This window comes from Nelumbo nucifera, chromosome 2 (genome assembly GCF_055504915.1).
Source record: "Nelumbo nucifera cultivar China Antique chromosome 2, China Antique-T2T, whole genome shotgun sequence".
Classification (NCBI taxonomy): Eukaryota; Viridiplantae; Streptophyta; class Magnoliopsida; order Proteales; family Nelumbonaceae; genus Nelumbo; species Nelumbo nucifera.
The window spans coordinates 69302373-69327969 of NC_142650.1; the positions used below are offsets into that span (position 1 = coordinate 69302373).

The window sequence follows — 25597 nt, forward strand, 5'->3', positions numbered from 1 at the left end:
TTTATGATGTTGTTGTAATATAGAGGTTATTGTTTATTTGACTTATACAAGTAGTAGCATTGGAGGAGGCAACAGAAAGTGAGATTTCAGGTTTATGATTCTATGTAAGCTGATGGAAAATTGCACCAACTCTCCTATTACCATTTTCAGTTTATTATTTAAGCTTGAGTGGTGAAACTATAACCATATTCAAAGAGGGAGATTAAAATGGGCTGACAACCTCAACCTTAAATGATGAGCAGTAAGGTGTTCGCATATTTTATTTTGATGATAATGTAATGGGAATGACGCGATTGATATCCCCTTTATAATTTGCTACATTTTTATGTCAAAGTTACATGGTAGTGGCAATGAGTTAACTATACCCTTATAATGACTAGGGTGCTTAGGGAGGATTTCTTTGTTTGACACATGTTGCATTTGAATGATGACACATGTCTCTTTATTCTTCCCCTCTTCCCTTGTTTTTTCCTTTATTTTGATTCACTTGTTTTTTTTTTTTCCTTTCATTCTAGGTAAATAGAGCAAAGGCAACATAGGACAAAGCAGTTGGTCTCTCTTTTAAAGGGTGCCTATGTTTTTGAATTATATTGTAATCCTTTTTAAAGTTTTTTTATTGACATACTAAATTCAAACAAGATGTAGATTCAGTTTAAACCATGTGATCTTTAATTGTTTTTTTTTATTAGTATGTGATATTTAATTATTAGCACTCAATTTATAGACAATCAACTATAAAGCTTTAATATAAACTTTAATATATACTCCATCCACCTCCTAGCTTATACACCTTCATAATAAAATTTAATGAGAAAAAAATTGCATTCTTCACATAAATTATAAATCAATTTCACATTGATGGTTTGTCCCTTATCTAGATAAACTCCTTGTACTAAGATAGTTAAATACTTGGATGAATTATTCTTAGATAGTCCAATATATATTTTTTTTCAGTTTCACGTTTGAATTTGATCATCTATAAAATCATTTTTTATTTTAAATGAAATAAAAAATAAATAGATTTTTTTAATAATTGTACATTTTTTATTTTTTTAAAATACATAACATAATTTGATTAGTTAAATGGAAATAACTTGTAATTGATAGTCTTCTCGCCCATGCCTCTACGCTAGTTTAACTTTGTAATGTTTGAAGTTGTACTTCTCTTAACCTAACTCCAAAATAACACTTAACCCAGTTTCCAAAATACATTGTAATCAGAAGATCAACAAATTACAACAAGTTAAAATACTGGCTCAATCTTTGACAGCTCGTTCCCAAAATAACTCCACAATTTGACAACCTGTTTTGGCTCAATCTCCTGCAACAAATGATAGTAAACCCAATGTTATTAATGTGAAAATTGATTGGCTATATAAAGGTCTTAGTTGGTTTTAAAAACATTGATTAGAACAAAATGGTATCAATATAAAGATAAAATAAATTCACAAGACTTCAGCAACCAACTACATCAATCTAAATCTTGATGGCTAAAAGTTGAACTGGAATTAGCTAGATAATCATGGTAAAACCAAGCAAAATTACATGGACTAGTTCATATTTTCTTTCTACATGGGTTTTGGCCTGATTGTATATATATTGAATTATTTTTGTTTTATCCTTAATGCATTACATTACCTTTTTCAAAAAAAAAAAAAAAACTTACAAGTCTTTCTACTATGAATTTTACATCTGTATCTTCATTTATTCTACTTGAATTTTTCATATGTATCATTTCCTACATGTTGTGGTACTATTCTATTGCCTAAATGCACACAATATAAAGTGATGTTTGTCATATTAGGTCTGAATCTTTGGCCCAATGACCTTCTAATGGAAAACCAATTTGGATCCCAATCACATAAAATATGAGAAAACAAGTGAAAGAAGAAAGATTTTGGGAAGGAGGGGCAAAGATATTCCAACTTTTATGTTTTAAGGAATATAGTGCATTTTTTTTAAGGGGAAATGATTGTATAACCACATCACATATATTTGAGAATAATGAAAACATATGACTACTAAAGCTTGGCGATGATACACTAAAAGAAGAAACCTTCCTCTAAGAAATATTTGTTGTATGTTCTTCAATTATTTTTTTTATAGTTAAATAAACTTAAAAAGTCAATTTAGTGTGTACACAATATACATGAATGCCCAAATGCAAAGACACTGATGAAGATGTGTGAACATTCATGTTAGATACGTTCTTCATTTATTATATATATGCAAAAGCATTTTCTTTCCTCATGTTGTTTTTCTCTTGCATTTGACACCTATTATTGTGTTTTTTCCTCTTTGTTTGGATGGCCTATCTTTCTAATAGTCATTTTGCTAGTAGTATGCTTTTAGTATAGAAGGTACCAGCAATAGCCAATACCCATTTTCATACCTGAAGGAGTAAATATATTTTTTATCAATCCACAAATTCTATGAACGAAAAAATCAATACAAAAAAAAATTGCTTAAATTGTTAGAAAAGAACAAGGGAAATCACTAATTGCATTAAGGGGCTTTGTTTCCATTAATTTCTTTGGGTTCTAGGGTTACCAACAGACTCGGTTTCCAACAATAAGCCTCATAAGGGCCAATGGGCCATCTTTTAAGTGGATGAGAGAGACAACTTGTTAATAACTTCCGGGTTATTAGACCCGTTTGTGGCGTGGAGACCTACATGGTTGGTCGTCATGTAGTTTGACTTGATATCCAAATTTCTCATGTTTTTAGGCACAAACATAAAATAAAGCTCTAGGCAAGGCAAGGGGTAAAGCATCACAAATCAAATAATCCAACTCTTTCAACAAAATTGGAAATAAGATCAAAGTTATCCATTTGGCCCACCTTAGAAATGAATTCAATTAAGAAATTGGTTCGCTATAAACCCCAATAGATAGCATGCACGTAAAGGGAGAGAATTCAAAATCATAATAGCAGTTTTGACCAATATGGCAATGAAAAATTACAAGCAAATATTAATTCATCAAATAATATTTGAAAAATTAAGAAATCATGATTTGCAAATGAGGATTCATATTTATCTAGGGCCACTAATGGATTGTATTTACCCATTAGAACTGAACCAACCTAACTAATTATGTCATTTCAAGTGGTCTTGTCCTAAACTCTTGATTATGGCATTCCTATTCAAAGGTTTTGACAAAAATGAAAAAGAAGTAAAAAGAAAATAAGACTTTAAATTGTAATGTGACATGGGAGAATACAACTTTGCATTTTAATCATTTTTAAGATGTTCTAATCTGGATAGGAAGTAAATTAACAATTAAAAATATTTCTGTAGTTTAAAAATTAGCAATTGATACGAGTCTTGCTAGATACCTAATAGTTAATCAATCTTCAAGACCCATCCCCTCTTAAAATCTACAAACACCAAAAATATCCAATCCAAATATAAGAAATTTTAAAAATAACAAAGTAAAAGAAAATTTTCTAATGTTGTGTAATAGTTGATTTTGAAAATAATTTATTGAAGAGCGTAATAGAAGTGTTAGCAATTCCAAGTAAGAATGTCTCTGCGTGTTCTATTTTACTTGAAAGAAACTGAGTTTGAAATAAAAGCCTCGCGATTAATAAAACCATGAGTTTCAATGCAAGACTCCAACAAAAAACAAAACCAAAGAAACATAGAACTAAATAAAACCAAAACCAAAGAAAGAATTAAAACGACGCTAGATCTGTGCCCACAATGAAACCATACAAGCGACTAAAAAAGCACTAACATGTCAATGCTTTCCTGTTCAAAAAGCATAAAGCATAGACACGTTAATAATCCAAAACAGGGGTTAGAAGAAAGATATAAACAAAAAAATAGACACACACCTGAATAGATCGACCAACTCCTTGGCAAAGAATAAGAAAATGGTGCCATTGAACGGATCGACCAACCCAAACAAAAAGAAAAAAAATAGATCAACTAACACCTCTATCGACGCTTCTCCTTGGTAGAGAGTTAGAAAATGGGGCCTTTGAATAAATCAATCAACCCAAGCAAAAAAGAAAAAAAATAGATAGATATTTGCATCCAACACCTCTTTCGATTGACTTCTTATCTTTGAAGATCCTTAAATCAACCATGTTCAAAGATTTTGGTGGGACTTCCCGTAGGTCGTTTTGAACACCATTTGATTACCTCCCTCCCTCCCTCCTTCCTTCCCTCTCTTATATGCCCAAACTCTTTGTCTCTCTCTTTCTCTCTCATACGCTTGAACTAGACCTATTCATGGGCCGGGCTTGAGCTGGGCTTTTACTCTTTATTAACAGAAAAATGTTAGGCCCGAGCTCGGCTCGACCAATGAGCCTACAACTTGGGCCCGAGCTTGGCCTTGATAAAAAGCCCGAAGCCCAACCTAATAAAAAAAATTCAAATTTTCCCCTATTCAAATGAACATTATCTATTTTAATTCAGATGTTTTTTCCCCTATTTAAATGAACAATGGGCCTACAAGTGAATCAACAACCTTCTTAAATCAAAAAAATCATTCAAATGGACATCACATAGGGTTTTTACTTATGTTTAACTATAGGTCGGGCCGACTCGGGCTTTGCCAAAATAGCCCGAGCCCAGCTCGAATTTTATGCGGGCCGGGCTTTTTGGCCCGAGGTTAAACCTGCGGACCAAAAAGCCTGTTCAAGCCTGTCCGGGGGCCGGGCCACCTGGCCCATGAACAGGTCTAGCTTGAACTAACCAATCGCATGAACCATCTCTCCACCTGCCTGAGGATAACCCGTCGCCTCTCTTTCTCTCTCTCCTTCTCCCTCTCTCTCTCAAACACTTACAACAACAAGACCGGGCGAAAATAAGGGGTTGCGAGAGGAAGAAAAACCTTGTAATTGCGACCAAAGCCAAATCCATGTTACTTCCTTCTATCCCCCCAACGGTTATTAGAGCCAACGTTTCAATCAATTTACTTAGCACCATTCACCTCTACTAGCAAGCCTCGTCGTCAAATCACCTCGAGCATTCAGTGAGGACTCAAGATCAAGTCACATCGAGTAGCGATCCAAGGAGCGTTAGTGAGGCACTGTGTCCATGCTTCAAATGCATGGTTTACTGTGCGAAGCATGCCGGGGACGGAAATAAGATAGAAAAGGGGAAAACCCAATGGAAGAGACAAGTGTTGTCATTCAAATGCAACATGTGTCGAAAAGAAGCCGTTCCTAAGCACCCCAGTCGTTATAAGAACATAGTTAGATTAGATTTACGTCTTTTTTATTTAGATTTTACAATCATAAGAGTAAAGAGTGTATTGCCTAGAAATTGTGTACATTTCCTTCCAGTGGTCATAGTCAGAAAGAGACACCTACCAACTTCTTTCCAGTTCCTCTACCTTCAACCTGAACTAATAGGTTTATCTCTAATGACTTTATGTTGTTAGGAGTATGGATGATAGAATTCCAAGCTCTGTCATGGAAAATTACCTTGCATGCTAATGATTTACCTGGAAACAACTATAGTTTTGAGAGTGCACGGAGATATGAAAGTACCTTTGCTAGGAAAAATGTTATTTGTTGTTCAAATGTGCTCAGAAAAGTCTTGTTTAGATTGGTTGTTTAAGTATACTCAGCGATATGATCCAATTTAATTACAGATTGCTTCAATTTCAATTACAACAATGTGATCCAAAACTATCTCCATTGATCTCTATACTACTACTCTCCAAGGACATAATAATGTTGTAAAGAATGCAGGTTCATCTTTGTGGTGGAGTTTTTGTGAGCAATTCACTTTGTAGAGTGGCGTCTTTTGGCAGGTCAATATATCTTTCAAAGATGCTTGATCTTGCTTCCATAGAGCATTTGTCACAGGAGAATTATACTTTCCAAGCCGTATTGGGAGGGATGAGTTAGAACCCATTGAATCCACAGGTTCCTGGGATTGGTTCTGTTACATGACTGTCATGGGCTTTTAATTAACTAACTTTCAAGTCTACATGACTAATATATTTGAACAATTTGTTTTTATATGTTATGACCATTGGCATAAGCTTGTTTTTTTTGTAGTGAACAAATACTTGGGTTAAGAGTGGAAAATCTAGAATTATTAGATTTTTGTGTACAAAATTTAATGGAATCGTTGCAAAAGAAAATTCTAAAAGGACTACCAACCCTTAATATAAAAAACACAAACAAAAATAAAATTACCAAAATATTCTTATAATGGTTACTATGGAAGTTTCATCAGCATTGTATTTCTACCTATAATTTTACAAAAGTAAGAGTAAGATAACAATCAAAACAAACAATACAACTAATGCTACCATAAGCAAGATTAGCATATTTTTAATATTGTATAATTCCAACTATATCTCATGTTTAAAATATGATTGCTCCATTTTCATCTCATTTAGTACATCCCTCTGAAACAAAACTATTGTTGAACTGTCATTTTGCATTGTATGTGAAATCTCATTTTCTTGTATTCCTTTATTTGTTCATAACACCACTTGAAGAGTGAACACCTAGTGTCTTCCTAAGAATAACAATAATAATATAATTATTAAATATCATGAAAGATAATAATCAATTGTAGATTTAACCTTAAAGTGATTAAAGAGAACGACTTACATATTTGTAAAAGTATCTGCTTTCCTTTGAGTATTAGACTTTATGTACATCACATTTCAATGGTGGTATACCGACGAACTTATTTGTTAAAGCATGAGAAGCCATTTTTCATCTATCAACCTACATAGAATCAACAAATTTCACATCTTGATGCTCGGATTCCAATTTTGGAAATGTCCCGTGTACAATAAATGAAAATGGGCCATGTTCCCACATTTTATTAAAGAGAAACCTTTCAATACATTTTCCTATTTTTTTGGTGTGACCACCAAACTCTAAAGTGATTGTACCCCCATTAACCAACTTCTCTACTTTCATATTTTTCCTCTCTTGTCTTTTATACTTTTGTTTTCATAGTGAATTTTCCTTGGATACGTGTAGACTTTTCCTTAGAAAGTTGCTATATATCCTGATTTGTGCCCACTAGGGTAAAAGAATCTCAATAAACTATTTGTAGAAGAAATGAAAAAATAATATAGAAAACAAAAAAATTAATCAACTTGGGTAATGTGTTGTAACAAAGGTTTTAAGTCAAACTAGCTTTGTTTGTGCGTGCGTGTGTGTGTGTGTGTGTGTGGGGGGGGGGGGGGGGAGAGAGAGAGAGATGCCATTGCCACCCTGGTTTTAGATCTGTCATTGCAACTAGTTAAAGTGGCGGTGACGGAACCGAGAAAGAAAAGAAGAAGAAGAAGAAGAAGATATATACATATATATATATATATATATATATATATATAGAGAGAGAGAGAGAGAGAGAGAGAGAGAGAGAGAGAGAGAGAGAGAGAGAGAGGGATAGATAATAAATGCTAGTGCTGCTACTGCCCCGGTTTCAGACCTGCCGCTACAAGTTGTAGTGGCGGTGATAAAACAGAGAAAGAAAAAAGGGGAAGAAGAAGAAAGGAGAGAGAGAAAAATCACTTGCCACTGCTGCCTTGGGTTCCAATTTGCAAAGAGAGAAGGATAAGAGAGAGAGAGAGAGGAAGAAAAAGACGTTGTAAAACTACACCGATAGTATATTTTACATTGATTATTGGTGTAAAAAAAATTAAAAAATCAGTTTTACACCGATTTATGGTGTAAAACTACACGCTTTCCAAACATGTGTAAAATTGAACCGAGGTGTAAAATTTACCCCGATTCAATTTTCCACCCCAAACAAATGTGGCCTTAGTAATCATATGAGAACGAAATCTGAAATATGAAAAATATCATACAGGACTGGAGCTTGTAATAAGAAATGTGAAATCTAAGAAATATAAGAATGCTAATCACGTGAGAATGAATGAAATATGAGAATATGCTTCACTTACTTAAGAATGACCTTAGAACTACGATTTCATGGAAAATATAGGGTAATAAGGTTTTAAAAATAAGAAAAATCATATATGAGAATGAAACCCTTATATGTTTTAGTGAGATTCATCCACTTTTGATGTAGTTGAGGCCTAATAATGAAAAAAGGGATAAAAGGGTTTATAAATTGGGGTTTATACATTAGAAGGGCAAAACGATCAAAAAATACATAAGGGTAATTTTGGAATTACCAAATGTTTAACTAATGGAATACTAAACGAATGTACCCAGGTGTTTATTTCTGAAAGTTCAAAGTACCTAAGTGTTGCATTTAAAGTTTGAGGTACCTATTTGTTACCACCCCCAAAGTACAAGCTACCTATCTGTAATTCACCATGAATAAAATCATACAAGTACGAAGATGTTCTAAATGCAAAGTTTCAAGGGCTACAAGGACAATGTAAGACGAAATTTGAATTCCCATTCTCACATTGCTGAATCCGGCATTTTATTTTTAGGTAAATTGCTGAAAATTCCCTTGAAGTTTTTGACTGTTACTAAAATCGCCCATGAAGTTTGGTAATTGCAATGACCTCCCATAAACTTTCTTATATAGTTGCAAGCAGACCCCCCTCTGTTAGAATCCTCTTACAAGAGGCACACAAATATCTAAAATACCCATGCAATTATTATTGAGGCTAATTTCTATAGAAAGAACAATACAAACATTATAAAAACAAAAAAAAGTAGAAAATATAAAATCCAATTTTACTTTTTAGCTATTGATATGAAGAAAAATTTGAAAATAAATGAATTTCAGCGAAGAGATTGGAAGGCTTTGGACTAGCAATATATATATATATTAAGAGAAAAAAGCATTTTGGTTAAAAAGTAATTGTATAGATTTTTTGGACATTTTGACATCTCTTTTTGAAAGATTACAACCAAAAGGGTGCAGCTGGGTGTCGAGAGAATTTGTGACGACTTCATGGATATTAACCAGCTGACAAAGTCCAGCTTGAATGAAATCCGAAATCCGATCGGGTTCCAGTTCGTTTCCGTTTTGTCATACAAACGATCGGATTTGGACCGAACTCGGACAAGACACACCCGATCCGATTACAGGTCTAATGAAGTGTCGATCGGGTTCCAGTTCGATTCCGTTTTGTCATACCAACGACCAGATTTGGATCGAACTAGGGCAAGGCACACCCGATCCGATTACAGGTCTAATGAAGTGTGACTGTGAGACGATTTCAACACCCGATCGTGTATCACACGGGTTCTTTCTAATAATAATAAAGAATAATAAAAACGGAGATGAACGTTACATTAGGCAGCTGACGGCGTCAGTGCCGAGAGGAGAAAGGGAGGGAAAGAATTTATTCAAATAAAAACAAAGATTACAATTTATATCCTTTTGCCGCATTTACTCACGTTTTGAAGCCCGGGAACTTCCCTTTCTTTTCCCTTTTCCCTCCCGCTCTCTCCCTCTCTCTCTCTCTCTCGTCGGCTCCGGAAGCCCGATCTTTGCCCTAAAAATTATCGTTTAGGGCAAATCGATTCAAACTGATGTGAGATTTCACTTTCTGATGCAGTGGAGTTCAGATCGTGTTTGACGAGTTCGTGGCTTCGCTTCCGCTGTTCAAAAAGATTTTCAATGTCGAGGTATCAGTTGATTCAACATATTCCGACGTTTTTCTTTTTTCTTTTTCCCTTCAATTGTTTTATGCGTCCTATGTAATCAGCTGAGGATTGATTACGGAGATACTAATCGGGGATTTTCTGTATCTGCCACTTTGTGTTGTTATGATTGAGCAATCAAGATTCCTGCTTTGTAGATGGGTCTTCTAAGAAATGTTTTATTTCTACTTAACCGCCTTTTTAAGAAATGAAAAGTCAGGATTATCTTGGATTGGTGAAGTGAGTAATTTCTGTAGCTGCTTCTGGTAGAAAAGAAAAGTAATAAAATGCAGGAATTTCAGAAATCTCTCAGTTTACAACAAGGAAAAAGTTGCGTGAGAAACAAATATATATTTTTTCTAGGGAGAGGCCTGTGGCTGTAGAAAAGTTAGATCGTAGTTTTTTGAAGAAATAGGGTTACTTGTGATCAGATAAGAACCTAGCAGTGCGCGGGTGCGGTAAAAGTTGAAGTTAACAGATGCTTTACCTTTTTTCTTGTAATGCTGCTATTAGTTATTCCACACTAGGTTCCTTGACTGTTGGATGCGTGGAACAATTGCAGGAAAAAATTTGGTCATGGGGGGAATATATAGATTTACAATATGACTATGGCAAAAGTTGCAGTTCCTGGTTCTTTGACATCTAATTCTCTTCCTTTTGGAAGAGGTTCAAAGGTTCAAGCTGGTAAGGCAATGAAAAGGAAGACACCCTCGGAGTTGAGAGTAAGTTTCTGAATCCATGTTTGTTTTGTAAGGATGTACAGTAAGTGTTTAGTCACTCCATATAAGCATTGCATTTCTATTTTGTGTTCCTTTCTTCCAAGTTTTGTTACAGATAAGTGGTTGTTACATTAATTTAGGGACTATTTCTTACCCATTAAAGTTTTATTAGTTTATTGATGGTTTTGAATATGCTTAAATAAGTATCATACATATGGTTCTAGAAATTATGGTCATGGTGTCACACTGTCATAGTTGTCAAGGCATTGCCTAGATGACTAGGCACCCTTGGCTGGTTGGCTTGCCTGAATGCTTTGACTTACAGAAACAAGATGCTCACCCAGGTGATAACGTGCCCACCTAGGCAAAAATATGATCAGGTGTGCACCTTACTATAGTGTCATTCATAGTGCTACATCTTACCAATATGTGTGTTAATACATTTTATTATATACTATATCTGTCATTCATACTTTGTTTTAAAGTTTCACTATTGAAATTTAAAAGGTCATAGGTTTTGGGAAGAGAAAAATAAAGAATAGAAGTATAAAGAGATTTTTTTTTTTGTTTTTCCTATTCTCTCTCTATCTCTTACATTAAATAAAATAACGGCTCCATGCTTGTTCTTTTTTCTCCTTTACTTTCTATCTTAAAATTTTAACATATAAAATTATATCCTTCTTTAGTTGCTAATTGAAATGAAATTACTCTATATATTAGTAACATTTTTGAAAATATTGAAATTAATATATTTAAAATACTTTTCTCTTTTAGATTTGATAATTTCCATGTTGGGGAGGAAATTTAATGTTGTTAATGAAGAGAATTGCTATTTTTTCAATTAATATGTATGCTGAATGGTATATAAAACTAGGGAACTGGCCAATATTTACTTCTTTATCTTATAAAATTCTTATTGCCTATGTGGGTCCCTAGAATTGCCCAGATGCCTTGACAACTATGCACACTAACCTTATACATATACCTTCACACGATGGGCTGTTGTGCATGTGATGTGTACCTTTATGAAAATGGTAATTGGAAAGAGAAATGAAACAGTTTTCTTCTGGATTACTTTATATGTTAAATTTTGCTTCTTCTTCTTTGTAAAAATATTTGATATTTATGAGACTTTGCGTCCTTACTATTAGTAACTTTTCATATGTAACTTTACTTCATCCTCTGTAAAAGTATTTTATATTTATGAAACTTTACTTTCTTACTATTAGTAACTTTTTCTGCACTCCTTCCATACTTGAAATTTCAGCAAAGAATGATCATCTTTGCTTGGACATTATTTCTTACTAATAAGTCTCTATCCCTTGTGATAGTGAATAAGTAGATGTATAAACTAATGATGTTGCTTGTAAGACCTTGGTATAATCACTAAAACTGATATTCTAACTTGGTAATTGTCTTGATGTCACCATGAAAGAATGCACATCATGCTTGTTATAGTTGAATTATCTATATATATTGTTGTGACTGCTGAGTTTATTTATTTGTTCATTGGATCTACTTATAATTAAAATTTCCCTATAATTTACAATTTTACTTGATCTTTTATGTTTAAACCTTAACTTTTTTAATCATTTGTGGTTTTTCTTTTATTTTTCTGAACTGAAGCTTATTTATTGAAGGGTATTGGCATTAACCCACTCAATTTACTCCCCTTCCCAACCTGCTTTCTTTCTAGAACCAAGTTGCTATTAATCTTCTTGTCTTTAAATGATGTCTAAACATTAATATGAAGATTCATGGATGGCAATCTTTTTATTTGGTGTTACCATGGTCGTGGCTCCTGCTATGGAGTACACCAGGTTAGCTCAAGTGCACAGGAGAGTTGATATTACTTACAAAGACTGTTTGTTCAATTGTTATCTCTTCCACCCTACTGGTTGGCATTGCCGTCCTAAATATTGCAATCGACAGATCTTTAAATGATTGATTAAACATGCTGACATGATATCTTTTCTTCCACCCTACTGGATTCTTCTTATATATCTGTGAAGTGAATCATTACCATTCCTTTTATGGATTATATTTTCAATAAAAGTTTTTTACATTGTTTTGCACCTTTTCTTCTTATAATATCATTTAACAAATTTCTATTAGGGAAGACCATTCCTTTTATGGATTATATTTTCAATAAAAGTTTTTTACACTGTTTTGCACCTTTTCTTCTTATAATATCATTTAACAAATTTCTATTAGGAAAGACCATCTCTCATGGTTTTCATAAACTTGTGTCACAGGGAGAGCAATTGAAGCGAAGTTGCAGTCAAGAGCTTGTAGATGAATCACCAGTTTCTTTGCCTGGTGCTGAGAAGTAAGTTTCTCTCATTGCCCTTTATGTTTATTTACTTTAGGTTTCAACCAATACCAACATTTGTTATTTTTCAGGAATAATACTGGGGTAGCAAATAACGTTAAGAAATCAGAGACATCAAAAGTTCCCAGGTATATTGACACCCGTGTTGATGAAGTATTTCCTGTCAGAAAATCCAACAACAGGGTTAGACTACTTAATGGAAAAGAGAAGGGCAAGGTCAGTAGATTTGCTTCAAAATAGACGTAGGTCATCATTATGAAGCCTGTAATTTCTTCCAGTTCCAGAATGTCATTTATTGTCATTGTCACAATTATCTAGTTGCTTATGGTTTCTATGAATTATATGGATTTTTTGCAGGATAGTTTTTCAAATGAGCAATCTAACAGTCTCAAAAAGTCAACTGCTTCTTTTGGGTTGGCTGATAAAAGTCAACCCCTATTTACATGGTATTAGTTTCATGACATAGAATGTTTCTCTCTGAAGCTTCAATACCATATCTAAGTCTAACTGTTTTGCCCCCCTCCAGTGGTGGCAGTTCTGTGTGTTCAGTGGATTCAACTGCATCTGCCAAGGATATTCTGGGTGAAGCTTGTCAGACAACTGAAACATGCAATCAACGATTAACTGAAAAAAGCAATCAGTTTCTTAGTCCTTCTGAAGCTTCTTTGGGCATTGGAAAATCGGATTTAATTGCTGTTGATATGGTATTTTTGTGTTTAAAAGTTTCCCTTTGTTGGCCATTAAAAGTTGCATCTCTATCAAAGTTATGGTATTTCAGTGCTTTCTTTTTATAGGACAAAGTGCTAAAAGGACTTGTTGCTCATAACCCTCCTGCTGATTCTTCTGAAAAAGTTGGTGATCTCTCATCAGTTTATTCTGGTAGTTTCTGTTCTGAAGTCCATATTCCTGGTAGTAAAACTCCTTTGGATCTTACGCTCAAAACTACTGTGCGATTGGTCTCCTCTTCCCCAGTAAATTGGTGAGTATGATGATAAAACTCATGTTAGATTTACTTTCTGGTATGGCTTGGATCTCCTGCAAGCAAAAACTCTATGCACATAGCCATCCAGCTTCACAGTGGGAGTACCTCCTGCACATGTTTGTTAAATTTGTGGGGAGATGTTCCCAATGTGCTGCTGGATTTCCATTCTTTCAGAGTGTGTGCAGAGTTTTTGCTTGTGGGGGATTCCATTGCATTTTTATTATATTGTACCAGTGTTATCAAATCATTTACTAGTCATTGACCAGTCAACCAACTAGTCAATTGAGGGCCAAAGTGACTGCATCACTAACTAGTTGGTCACTATTCATGATATGGCTGCCTATATGATTGAGCATCAACTAGGTCAACTAGTAAACAACAAAGTTACCTTATTTTTTTTCTTTTTGGTTTAGTTCTAATTAATTAAAATAACATAGCATATGTTTTTACTGTTTATATGCATGTTGTTTCAAGTATTTGTGATGGAAAATGGTTGGGTGATAGTTTAAAACACAAAAGTGAAATGAAGTACAAGTTATTTTTATTTTTCTTCCAATCAGTGGTGTACCCGACTCCAGTTAGGGAATAGACACAAACAAGGGTTAGATCAATTGGTCAAAGGTTGCACTCATGCTTTTGAAAAACAAAGGCTTAACTCCCTACCCTAGCCTATCCAACATTATTTTTATGTTCACAAAACAGAGACTGCAATCTAAGTCCTTGAGATACTTCTTGCACCGGTAAATCTGGATTGACTTGGAGGATTTAAGAGTTAAATCTCATGTTTTTACTCTACACCTAGCTTTTGGTCAATCTTTCCTATTGTTTCTACTTTTGAAGTATCCAACATGATGCATCAGCCCTGTACAGGAATCTAGGTGTCATAGCTTGTCTTTCTTTTGTTCTAGGTCATAGGTATCATAACTGGTTGGCTACAATAGTTTTGACCAGATCATTCAGATGAAATTGTTTCCTCTGGCATGGTTGTTGCAATATACCTCTCTCTAACATCACATGCTTCTTTTTTATATCTGTGGTCTTTCTGTTGACTGTTATATGTTTAAACAGTTTAAGGGCCTTATTTTGTCAACAATTTAACAGTGGATATGGTTTTAAATAGAATGAATTGGCAAAACAGGATTCAAGTAGCCAACCCCATATAGTTGGGATAAAGCATGGATGATGATGATGAGTTGATTAGCTACAAGATAGGTTATTGGCATATAATTGAACTTGGATAGAGTGGCTGATGATCACCATCCAAGTATTGTAAAGTTAACAGAATTTTGGCTGTATTTGGTTGGACAAAAATATGTTACATAACAGTTATTTAGAAAAAAAAATTCTAGTGTTTGGTTGCCAGTAAAATACAAGGGGAAGCAAAATGTTATCCTAAACTAGATTGAGAATGGGGTTAAATTACTTGCCCCCCTTTAAAGTGTAGGTTATTATATCCAGATTCTTGGATGAGATCATGGGCTTCACTTTTGAAAGTTCCACCATATAATTGTCTCATTAAAACCAGTCCCATTGAATAAAATTTTCAATTTCATGAATTCACTTTCCTCTACCAAAGCCTAAAAATCTAGTAGTTAAGACCATGACCACATTCTTCAAGTTGCAATCAAGCATAGCAAATTTAATAAAAATGATATTTTTAAAAATACTTATCTTCCTTTAGAATTTAGAAATATTTGCCTGCCAAAAATTTTTTCTGGGATCCAAACATCTTTTTCTTTTCCCATTGGATTGAAGCATTAAATCTTGTATTGTTCAATTGCTTGCCTCTTTACACTGCTGTCTTTGGTTCCTGTGTATCCCTTCTCACATATGCGTTTACCCATATATTCCATGTCTTCCTAACCTTGATCCTGAAAACCTGTTTCTTTTAAACCTAATGGCATGTTAACAGCCATATGATTAACCATATCTAGCCAAAAGCTATGCATTAATATATTGTCTATTCAATAAAAAAACTGTCAATTTGATTTATAAAAAAACTACCAATTTGCTGTCTCTGTTTTAGCATTTATTGGAACATTTTTAACATTTAGCACCTATGACCCTCTCTGAATTTGTCCACTGTCCTAGTTGAACTTTGAATGTATATCAAGAACACACTCATTCCACATGTTTGAAGGTTTAAGATTTCTGGAGTGATATAAAATTCAATCTTTGGATAGGCCTTATTTGATGTATTTACCACACTTCTATTGAGCTTGGGTCTCCTGCAAGCAAAAACTCTACTCACATAGCATCCAGCTGCATATTGGGAATATCTATTGCACGTGTTTGTTAAATGCATGGGGAGATGTTCCCAATGTGCGGTTGGATTCCTATGCTTTCAGAGTGTCTATAGAGCTTTTGCTTGCAGGGGATTCCATTGTGATCTTATTATATTGTACTGCCAACCAGCTATGATACCTACTACCTAGAACTAAAGAAAGACAAGCTATGGCATCTAGGTTCCTGTACAGGGCTGCTGTATCATGTTGGATACTTCAAATTTTAGATTAAATTTTGTATTTGACAGATCATCACCTTCTCCAGTTGTGCCTTTGCTTTAAGGTAACATAACCGACAATAAAAAAGTAGAGGATTTACTTTCTAGTAGGGCTGTCAATGGGTCAGGTCCAGGTAGATCCAGTCCCAAACTGATTATTAATCGGGACAAAATCATAGACCCAGAACTGTCCTGATTAATAGTCGGGTCAATTGGGTCCAGACCCGATAGACCCGATTGTACTGAAAACTATATTTATTTATTTAAATAATAAAAATGATAGAAAATACTAAATTATTTATATGTTGATAAATTAAACATTTTAAGTTTTTAACTAATATTATCTTATTTATTATCTATCAAATTTACTATTTCGAACTTAAAATATGATAAAAATTATAAGAAAATTAAGAAAATATCATATATAATTAATAAAATAATTTGTTCTGGGTCTGAATCGGTTTGGGACAGGCAAGAACTGGAACTGACCCAATTATTAATTGGGACAAAATCATAGAACCAGAACCATTATAGTCGGTTTGGTCAGTTTGGGCCTGTTGGGTAGACCCGACCCATTGACAGCCCTACTTGCAGCCTCCATTTTGGATTGCCGCTTTACTCTAAATTGTATTTGAACTCTGAATTGAGTTATTAGTTATAGTGATGGCTTTGTTAGTTTCTTTTATTTTTGTTGCTGTTGGATGCTGCCAAGCTGGCCTTTTAAACTGCATCTTGTTTGTGATTTCTAGGTGTCATAGGGTAACTCCAGGTAGTTCATACAATTTGATGGCTCAGTTCACTTCTCGATTTGGTTGTTCTGGAGATCATGATGTCCGGCAATCTTTGGAGACTGCTCAGGCATTGTATTCAAAAGCCTTACATTCATGGGTCTACCCACAATCTTCTTTACCACCCCTTATTATATCAGCATTGACTTCAGCAGCCGCACAAGGAGGTTTGTTGCCTAGTATGAAGATAGTTCTGCATTTAGGTTGTTTCAACTCTTTACCACTGATATTTATATTCTGAATGATTTTGGTATCAGGAGAGGCAGATTTCTTATTGAAACGACAACTAGCCTGGGAAGATTCATTTCAAAGTCTTTACTATATGCTTCGGAGGAGAATCTGTGACATTTTTTATGGTAATTACCTTTAATTGAGTTAAACGATTTCATTTAGGACTCCGAAAGTTATTGTCTGCAATATATATTTATTGGAAGTGAATAGTGCTTCTCAAGGCTTTCCTTTTTTCCTTTTTTCTTTTCCCCTATTTTGGATGCCATGTGAAGGACATCATATTAGAAATGAGAACAAAAAGTATGTTTCTTGTACAAAAGTGACATCATTCGTTGAAAACCTAAGAGTCCATTTCCAAGTTTGCATGTGCTAGTAGGGATGAGCATCATACTGGCTAAGAAAGGCTCTGGTTCAGTCCAACCACAACATAATTTGAACTTGGCTGTGGCTCAGTCCAAGGAGTTAGGCTGAACCTAGCCCAACTATTCATGATAGGCCTGGGGCTAGTTGAAATTGAAGTGGCTATGTATATCTTATTTACAAAATTAAAGTGCCTATGTTTTATTTTACAAGAGAATACTACTTAAACTAAAAGGAAAGTTTTATAAAATTTTGTTTGGAGTATAAGTGTTGAGTAGTTTTTTTTTGATAAATGAATAAGTGTTGGGTAGTTAACAAACAATATGTTAAAAACTGAGTGTGGCAGAAATATGAACATTGAGATTATAGTAGTAAATTTTAGGTAGATAGATGCACTATAACTGGTCTACCCAGTCACTCTTCTAGGGTTAAATTGAGGTACTATAGTATGCTGAAAACTATGTTATTTGAACACTTCAAAAGGAATGCTGTACTTGTATCGGATTTTGGACACTAACACTGACGTAACACTTGTGGAAACTCTTTTCGTTGTCATACCTGTGAACTTCAAACTCTTGGGTTGTAACATTTGGACTTGTTTGCTTAGTAGTGACCACATAGATTTATTTATCTACAACTCTACATTCAAATCTTTTTTCTTTTTCAAACATCCCATTATGACATAAAAAAATATATTGTTAGGCATGTAACTTAAACTGAAGTATAGCAGTTAAGTCCCCAGATCCTACTTTTTTGGGCTTTCTGAGTTTGAAACTTTTAACTGTGTCTGATTCTGACTCTCATACCAGCATTCATGTAATATAGGAAACAACGGAATCATGTAGGATGATTATGCCCTAGTGAAGGAAGGAGTTTCATGCATTCTTCCTAGAGTGCAGGATGATCGAATGTGCTAAATTTGTTACTATATAAGTGTTAGGGCAAAAACATCTCTCTTAACCTATTTTGATTTACCAACTGATGGTGGCTCAGTTTTCTGTCTAGTTTTAGCGGAGACCTGGGATCAAATCCCATACTGGTTACATATATCCAATAAATAAAAACCATAATCTATCTTGGGTATTGTGCATAGATTTTTTTTTTCAAACTGGTTATACTAAATCTCTGAAAAATGCATCATGCCTTTATTTACCCGAAGTCTGTAATTTTCTTTCTTGTGCAATCATGTATATAGTCAAATAGCCAATTATATGCATAGGGACCATTACTTGGTGTAATGGTAAGATCTTGGGCTGTCAAGCATTAAAATGCATGTTTGAGCAAAAATGCCAAAGATTAGGTTGTATCCAGTCCACCCTCCCAAGATCCGAGATAGCTGGGGCCAACATTGGGTAATGGCCTTTTAGTAAGTTATATGCAATATAAGTACCATATGCTAATTTTGTTTTTTGTTGCAAACTTTCCAGTGTGTACTTCACAGTTTGTGGTGATGTTTACTGGTGCTGACTACCCTGGAAGAACAAATCGATTATGTAATGCTTACATCTCCCAGTCTACAAGAGGTTTAAGATCCTTGCTTCGAGAGCATGTATGATATACTATCTTTTTTTAATCATTATGCTGGAGTATACATACCTAAAATCATGACTTTTTGTTTCCTCTATTCAACTTTTACATTTATTATCCATATTATGGGAATGATTAACCTAGAAACCAGATTCAATCTTTATTTAACAAAATAAAAATTTATTGATGGAAATAAATGCAATAAAAAATGGTGAAAATGGTTTCACCATAGAATCAGAAACAGCAAAAAAACAAAAACCATCGTCTTGATCATCCTCAGTAGTTGTGTCCAATGTTGACTATAAAATTGCAATTCAAGGCTTCTTTTTTCTCATTGACAAATTCAGACATCAAATCCCCTTCCACCACATTTTTTCTATCAGGATGATGCTTTCCTTAAAAATACACCTATTTCTTTTCTTCCAAATTCTCAAGAGACCCCAATTGGAATGATACCATAAATGATCTTTGCTTTCTTCCTGCCACTAGAAGAAGGCTACCTTGGAAAGATCTCTTGAAGCATTGCAGGACAATATCTTGAATGATTAGACAAGGTGAAGAGGGCCCAAATAAAAGTAGTAACTTTATGATGAATAAACAAATGGAAAATATCTTTTTCAATTCTCTTGCTCAATAGCCTCTTTTGAGCCAGCTTGAAATTCTTTTCAAATATGAGGCTAAATCTTAGTTTTGCTTGTCTAATGAAGTATTTGGTTGATCTATTAGAATCATTGCACTTTCTATGAGCATAAATTTTGCTTGAACTCAATCTATCATGTAGTTTCCACTTCAGTTTGAGGACAACTTCCTAAATTATGTCTCTAAACTTTAGTTACTTAGCATTGTTTGGTGGTTTGGAATAAGATATTTTTAATTTTCACATATTTCACAATCTTTTCACCATGTCCATAATTTTTACAATATTTGCATATGATATTTATAACATGTTCCTTATATTTTGACCAATATTTCAACTGGTACTGACATTTTAAACCTGCTTGAGTTAATAGGAGGCATTGTTTAACATGCATACCTTCTATGTTTTGTATAAACGGATTATTTCTACATGTTACTTCTAAGTCTTCTTAACACATGTATGAGAAATGATCTTAAGCAATTGAAGTTAACAGTTCCTCCTTGTATGCATGTGCCATATCTTTCAATTGGGTGTATGAATATCTACAATGTAGAAATATCAATTTTCCTGATGCTTCTCATATATGCAGTTTCCACTGTTAGGGATTATGGACTTGAAATGTCTTCTTTATAGGGTTTTATATTTGTTCTATATTTTTTGGCATTCAGATATATATATATTTATTAACATCTTTCTTTTGTATCAATTATCAAAACTAGGACATTTGTTTTTCCATGCCTCTATGCCGTTCTGAAGTAGAGCAAGCTAATGTAGAAGACCTAGTAGAGCTTTCAGAGATTGAGAAACGCAATGTGGGCCAGGTCTTACTCTATACTTGTAACCATTAAAACTTTTACATGATTTTGATATTGCAAATACTCATGCAGGGCAGATTTGATGGTGACTGGTGCACATAGGGGATACTGAAAGAGTTACAAATTTGATATTTAACCCATCTATTGTTGCTTCCAATATTTGATTTAAAAAATCTCCTCTGTGGATCCATAGAATCATTATTGTCAGCCTTTGGATATGTGCCATTTGTTTGGCAAAGGTTGAATTGTCATCTGTACATCTTATTTAGAGTTGTAAACTGACAATGGAAGTTGTTTCTCATGCTTTCTGTTTGGCTTGGTTTTATCCTATTTATTTGATGCAGGCTCGCCGTTTGGTTTCTATCTCTGATGTGGATAACAGTCCTCAATCTCTTCTAGCATTTTCTGGAAATGACAATGTACACGGATTGTATGATTTTCTGTTAAACTATAGGTAAGTTTGATTCCTTTGGTATCTTAGGGACTATACATGCAGCATTATCAGGCTAAGGCTGTGCACATTAATTGCATATCTCATTAATTTAGACCTTTGTTTTTGGGTCACAACCTGGTGTAATGTTAAATTCTTGGCCAAAAAGCATTAGATTGTGGGTTTGAGCCCGAGTGGTCATTTTGTACAAAAAATGCTGAAGGTTAGGACCTTATCCAGTCTACCCCTCCCAAGACCCCAGATATCTGGGACCTACATTGGGTTATGGCCTTTTCTTTAGACCTGGGTTTTGATCTCAGTTTCATTTTGTTGTGTTTTTCCAGGTCAATCTTAAGTTCTTTGACTGGCTTAGATGTCCCTCTCTTGTATTCACCAGTCCCATTCCAAAATGCATCTCTTTGTTCTCCAGAGGTTTGTATTATTTTATCTTGTTGCTGAAATGGTTTTTTATAAGCTCATTATCTTTGTCTTTCTATTAACAGGGCAACTAGCCACAATTATCCTATATCAGCAAACATATTTTTATTTAGTATTTGATTTTGTTTTATTTTGATCACTACTTCTATAAATGATCAAGACGTTGATGTGATGCTTAAAAACTGTGTTGATTCTATGAACATTTTGGATGGTTTAATGGAATTAATGGCTAATTTTAAATCTAGAACTAGATCATTTTCCAGTTTAAGGAGCAAAAGTAATGCTTCTTAAACTGGAAAATGATTAGAATGCTTATAAGGTTTCTTTTCTAAAGCTCTAATATTTGGTCCTTGTATTTAACCATGAACAGAAGTGAACAGGTGAGCATTTCTTCAAAGTTTTACCCCTTTCTTTCTTCCTTCTACAAGAAGTTTTGTGATATCTTTCTTTACTTCTGTTCCTTTTTTTTCCCTCTCTGCTTTTCAAATATCTAATCCAAGATATGTTGTAAGAAGGAACTTTTGCCAACCTGTCATAAGTTTTTTCATTTCTGTTTTACGAATATTAATGCATATAGAAGAAAACATTGTTTTCTTCATGAGTTGAGTATTGCTTTTAGCACTAGAATATTGTCCTGAACTTTACAAGCTTGTCACTAATTTCAGCAACTCTCTAGACTTCTATTGAATATAGCTGATAATTCTTTTGTATGTATTTCCTTGCTAATTTCACTTTTTTTGGCCACCTTTTCCAGGTGAGATGCAGAGAGATGAAGAGAGTTGATACAGTCTCTTGTAGGGGTTCCAACATGGAAGAAGGCAACTTCTGTCAAGATTCACGAACTGGTTTCTGCTATAGTATTGAAGTCAAGGACACCTTTCTTCCACCATGGATTATTTCTGGCATATGTGCTGCCATGGGCTCTGAAGGAAGAAGTTTTGAGGCCAGGTGTGCTGAATTCTCTCTCCCCATAACATATAAGATTTGGAGAACATGTATCACCTTGGTGACTTGTTTGTGTGAGGATGTTCTGTTTGGTGCCAAAGGACTCATAGCTGTTGTCCAGGACAGAACAATGTGCCATGTGATAAGTTACCTTTCTGAGCTTTTAAGAGTTCTATACAACTTTCCTCTCCCATCCATGTATCTGTCAGGAACAAATAATTGTGGTCATGTTTGAAGATTTTTTCCTAGTAAATCTCATGGTGGGACCCATCGAATAGCTGGTCTATATGTTCTGAAGTGGAACTAATGGCAAGTTATGGGCAACAGAGCACTCTATGAGTTACTCAGTGATTTAAAAGGCACATTTTAGGGTATGTGCCTTGCCTATGTCCCAGGTGCAGCACTTTCAAAAGGCTCATGCTTGGTGTGCCTAGGCGTGTGCCTGGTATGTCTTGTGCTTGAGTCTAGGCGTGCGCCTTTTGAAAATTTGTGTGCTTTTTTCTGTTTTTTTTAATGCTTAGCAGTTGGGCCTGGGGTTCTACCCTTGGACCCTCGGCCAAGCCCCTTGAGGCAGCCCAAAGAAGTCCATATCAGGATCTTAAATTCTTAATCCTTATCAGCAAATATGGGCTTGCCCCTCGAGGCAATGTTGTTCATTCCTTCATCCTAATAAAAGATATTTTTAAAAGACACTTAAAGTTGTAAAAAACTTTTTTTATAGGGACTAAGAATTTAAGACCCTGATATGGACTTCTTTGGGCTTGCCTTGAGGGGCTTGGCACAAAGTTTGCTCGTAGAATCGGGACTGCATAATGTTTAACATCACATTAGCTAATTGAAGTAATGCAATTGGGAAAAAAATAAAGAGATCAAGAGTTTACATGCTTGAATATGCTTTATATGTTTATAAAAAAAATATGCTTTATATGTTATGCTTGATTTTATTTTTAAGTATTCATTTTAAATATGTTTTACATGTTATATTTATGTATTTTAATTTGAGATAATAGGTTTTTTAACATTTATTTTAAAGCTTAAGTTTATATTTTTAATTAATATTGTGTTTACTATTTTTAATAGTTTGCATTGTTTTTGAAAATTTTGGCATTTTTTGAAAAATTTACCATTTTTTTTTCATTTTTGTGCCTTGCTTCAAAAGGGTGCATGCCTGGCAGCTTGCCTTGCACCTTGCACTTTGGGTGCAATATGGCCCTTGCGCTTTTAAAACACTAGAATTACTGTAACCCTAGATATAAACTGTTGCATTATTTGCACAAGTTGCTTGTTTTAAATTACCACTCAAGTTTTTTTTTTCTCTTATTTAGTTAGAGTACATTATTTTTCTTACATTTTTTGGTGCATTAAATTACTTGAAAAAAGAGTTGGGCTATCTAGAAAGAATTCACTGATGGGTGCCTTGTTTACTTATCTAATTTGGATGCCAGGTTGTTTAGGTTGTCTAAGTATGCTGCATGTTATGGGGTAGTAGCTCATCCTTGGGGTCTTAGAAGCCATGAAATTAACAGTGATTTTACAATTGTAAATAGTGGTTCTGTAATGGCACAAGGCTATAGTTTGTAGTTGCATAATGTAAATAATGTTATTAGAAATTTTGTCTTCTTCGACCTATTGTTTTAAGAATCTTATAATACTCTAAGAATTCTGGTCATATTTGACTATTTTTTTTTCTTTAGCTTGTTTGTTTATATAATAAAATGTAAATGATGAATAATCGAAGAATTAAAAAGAATCTAATTATGTATATCCCTACTACCATTTATCTATGGATAATGGTCAAATCTGGTCACCATTATCTCTGTTATTTTCTTGTGTCAGATTGTAAAAGATAAGAAACTCATTTTGTATGTTTTGTGTGCACTCATGAAAGCATGTATGATATGGGTTAACAAATTGGTTGTTTATTTTAAGATCATAGGTTGGGCAGCAATTTTTGAAGGTTAAATTACTTTGCATACCTGAAAAGCTATTCCCTTCTATTGTGCTGAGACAATACAAGGTCAAGGTTTTGCCTAAGCACACACTGGGACACCTTGGATTCTGGGGCCTTTCTCCCGGAATTTGTCAGACCAATAAAGTTTCTTAGGAGCTTCTGCTTCCACAGCGTAGATTGACTTGTTACTTGTTTTGGAAATAAGTATTTAGATTTTACTAATCATTTTCTGGTAAGAATATTGGGTGGGACAAGTTAATGGAAAGATTTTGACTAAAAGGAATCTAATGCATATTTATTATGAAATATTATTTGAACCCCTCTGGCCCCAGATATAATGACAATTTTCATCTATAGTGTTTCTTATTTAACCTTTGGTGATTTTGCAGCTTTACAACTGAGGCCATTTCTATTGGCTTGAATGTTGCACTTGATACTGACTGTCAGAAAACTGATACTAAAACAGAGGCATGTAAAAGCTTGCCAGAAAGCAATACCTTCAATGTTCCAAAAGCTGTTGTTGCTCCTTGTTTGCAATCTGCTTCATTAAGAGGGCTGAAGTACTGCAATGGTTCTTATACAGCTTCACTTTTGCCTTTATAATGTTCTATTCTCATAGAGCACACCTATCACAGGGGACTGGACTGCTGTATTCATTAAGTGCAGTTTTGTTTGCCTTTCTGCATTGCTGCCTATTTTCTGCATTTGTGGCAAATCCCGTTTCTAACGTAATCATGCCCATGCCCATGCGTATGTGCTAGTAGTTTTTGGTGAAAGTTATTTTACTGCAGCTAGCAATGTAATTTTTTTTTAACTATTGCACTGATCTATTCCATTACCATCAAATTATGCTAACCTTGTTTCTTGGACCTGCAACTAATCAAAATTCTAGGGGCATTTTCAAGTTCAAAGTGTCAACAGTTCAGAAAAGTGGTCTAAAACTTTTTTAGAAGAAAAGTTCAATAATTGTGGACCCTAAGTTCCCTTGCAAAAGAACATTGGAGAATTAGTTAACTTCCCTCTTGATCAACTTTCTCCTTGTTGACACTTTGAACTTGAAATAAAAGTATCCCTTGCTTGAAATGTATGAACCACAATTTTTGTGTGCATCATGCCTATTGTGATATTTTAAACCTTGGTTCCAGTGAGTAACCAATACATGGAATTCATGGAAAATGGGGGCAAGGTTCTAAATATCAATATAGGGTCGGGCGTATTGGCCTGTATCGGTGCTTTTTTATGTTTTGTTTATTTTTTTTCAAAACTGATTTAGAGGGGTTGGTTTAAGTCCTGGCTACCCTCTGAACTGTGACCTGACTTGATACACCCCCTGTATCGGGAAGGCCCCGATATTTGATGAAATTTTGATAATGGGGTATTG

At 34.3% G+C, this 25597-nt stretch overlaps 1 protein-coding gene across 1 annotated transcript; it reads left to right on the forward strand.

The window, feature by feature from the left end:
* Positions 1 to 9287: 9287 nt before the first annotated feature.
* LOC104601466 (downstream neighbor of Son) lies at positions 9288 to 25071 on the forward strand. The gene is made up of 15 exons (XM_010264809.3): positions 9288 to 9543; positions 10121 to 10280; positions 12533 to 12606; positions 12681 to 12825; positions 12967 to 13055; positions 13136 to 13313; positions 13404 to 13588; positions 16844 to 17049; positions 17140 to 17238; positions 18901 to 19022; positions 20357 to 20458; positions 20797 to 20906; positions 21227 to 21314; positions 22075 to 22268; positions 24606 to 25071. The coding sequence occupies exons 2-15, from the start codon at positions 10161 to 10163 to the stop codon at positions 24817 to 24819; spliced, it is 1926 nt and encodes a 641-aa protein (XP_010263111.1). The 5' UTR covers positions 9288 to 9543; positions 10121 to 10160; the 3' UTR covers positions 24820 to 25071.
* The last annotated feature ends 526 nt before the right edge of the window (positions 25072 to 25597 follow it).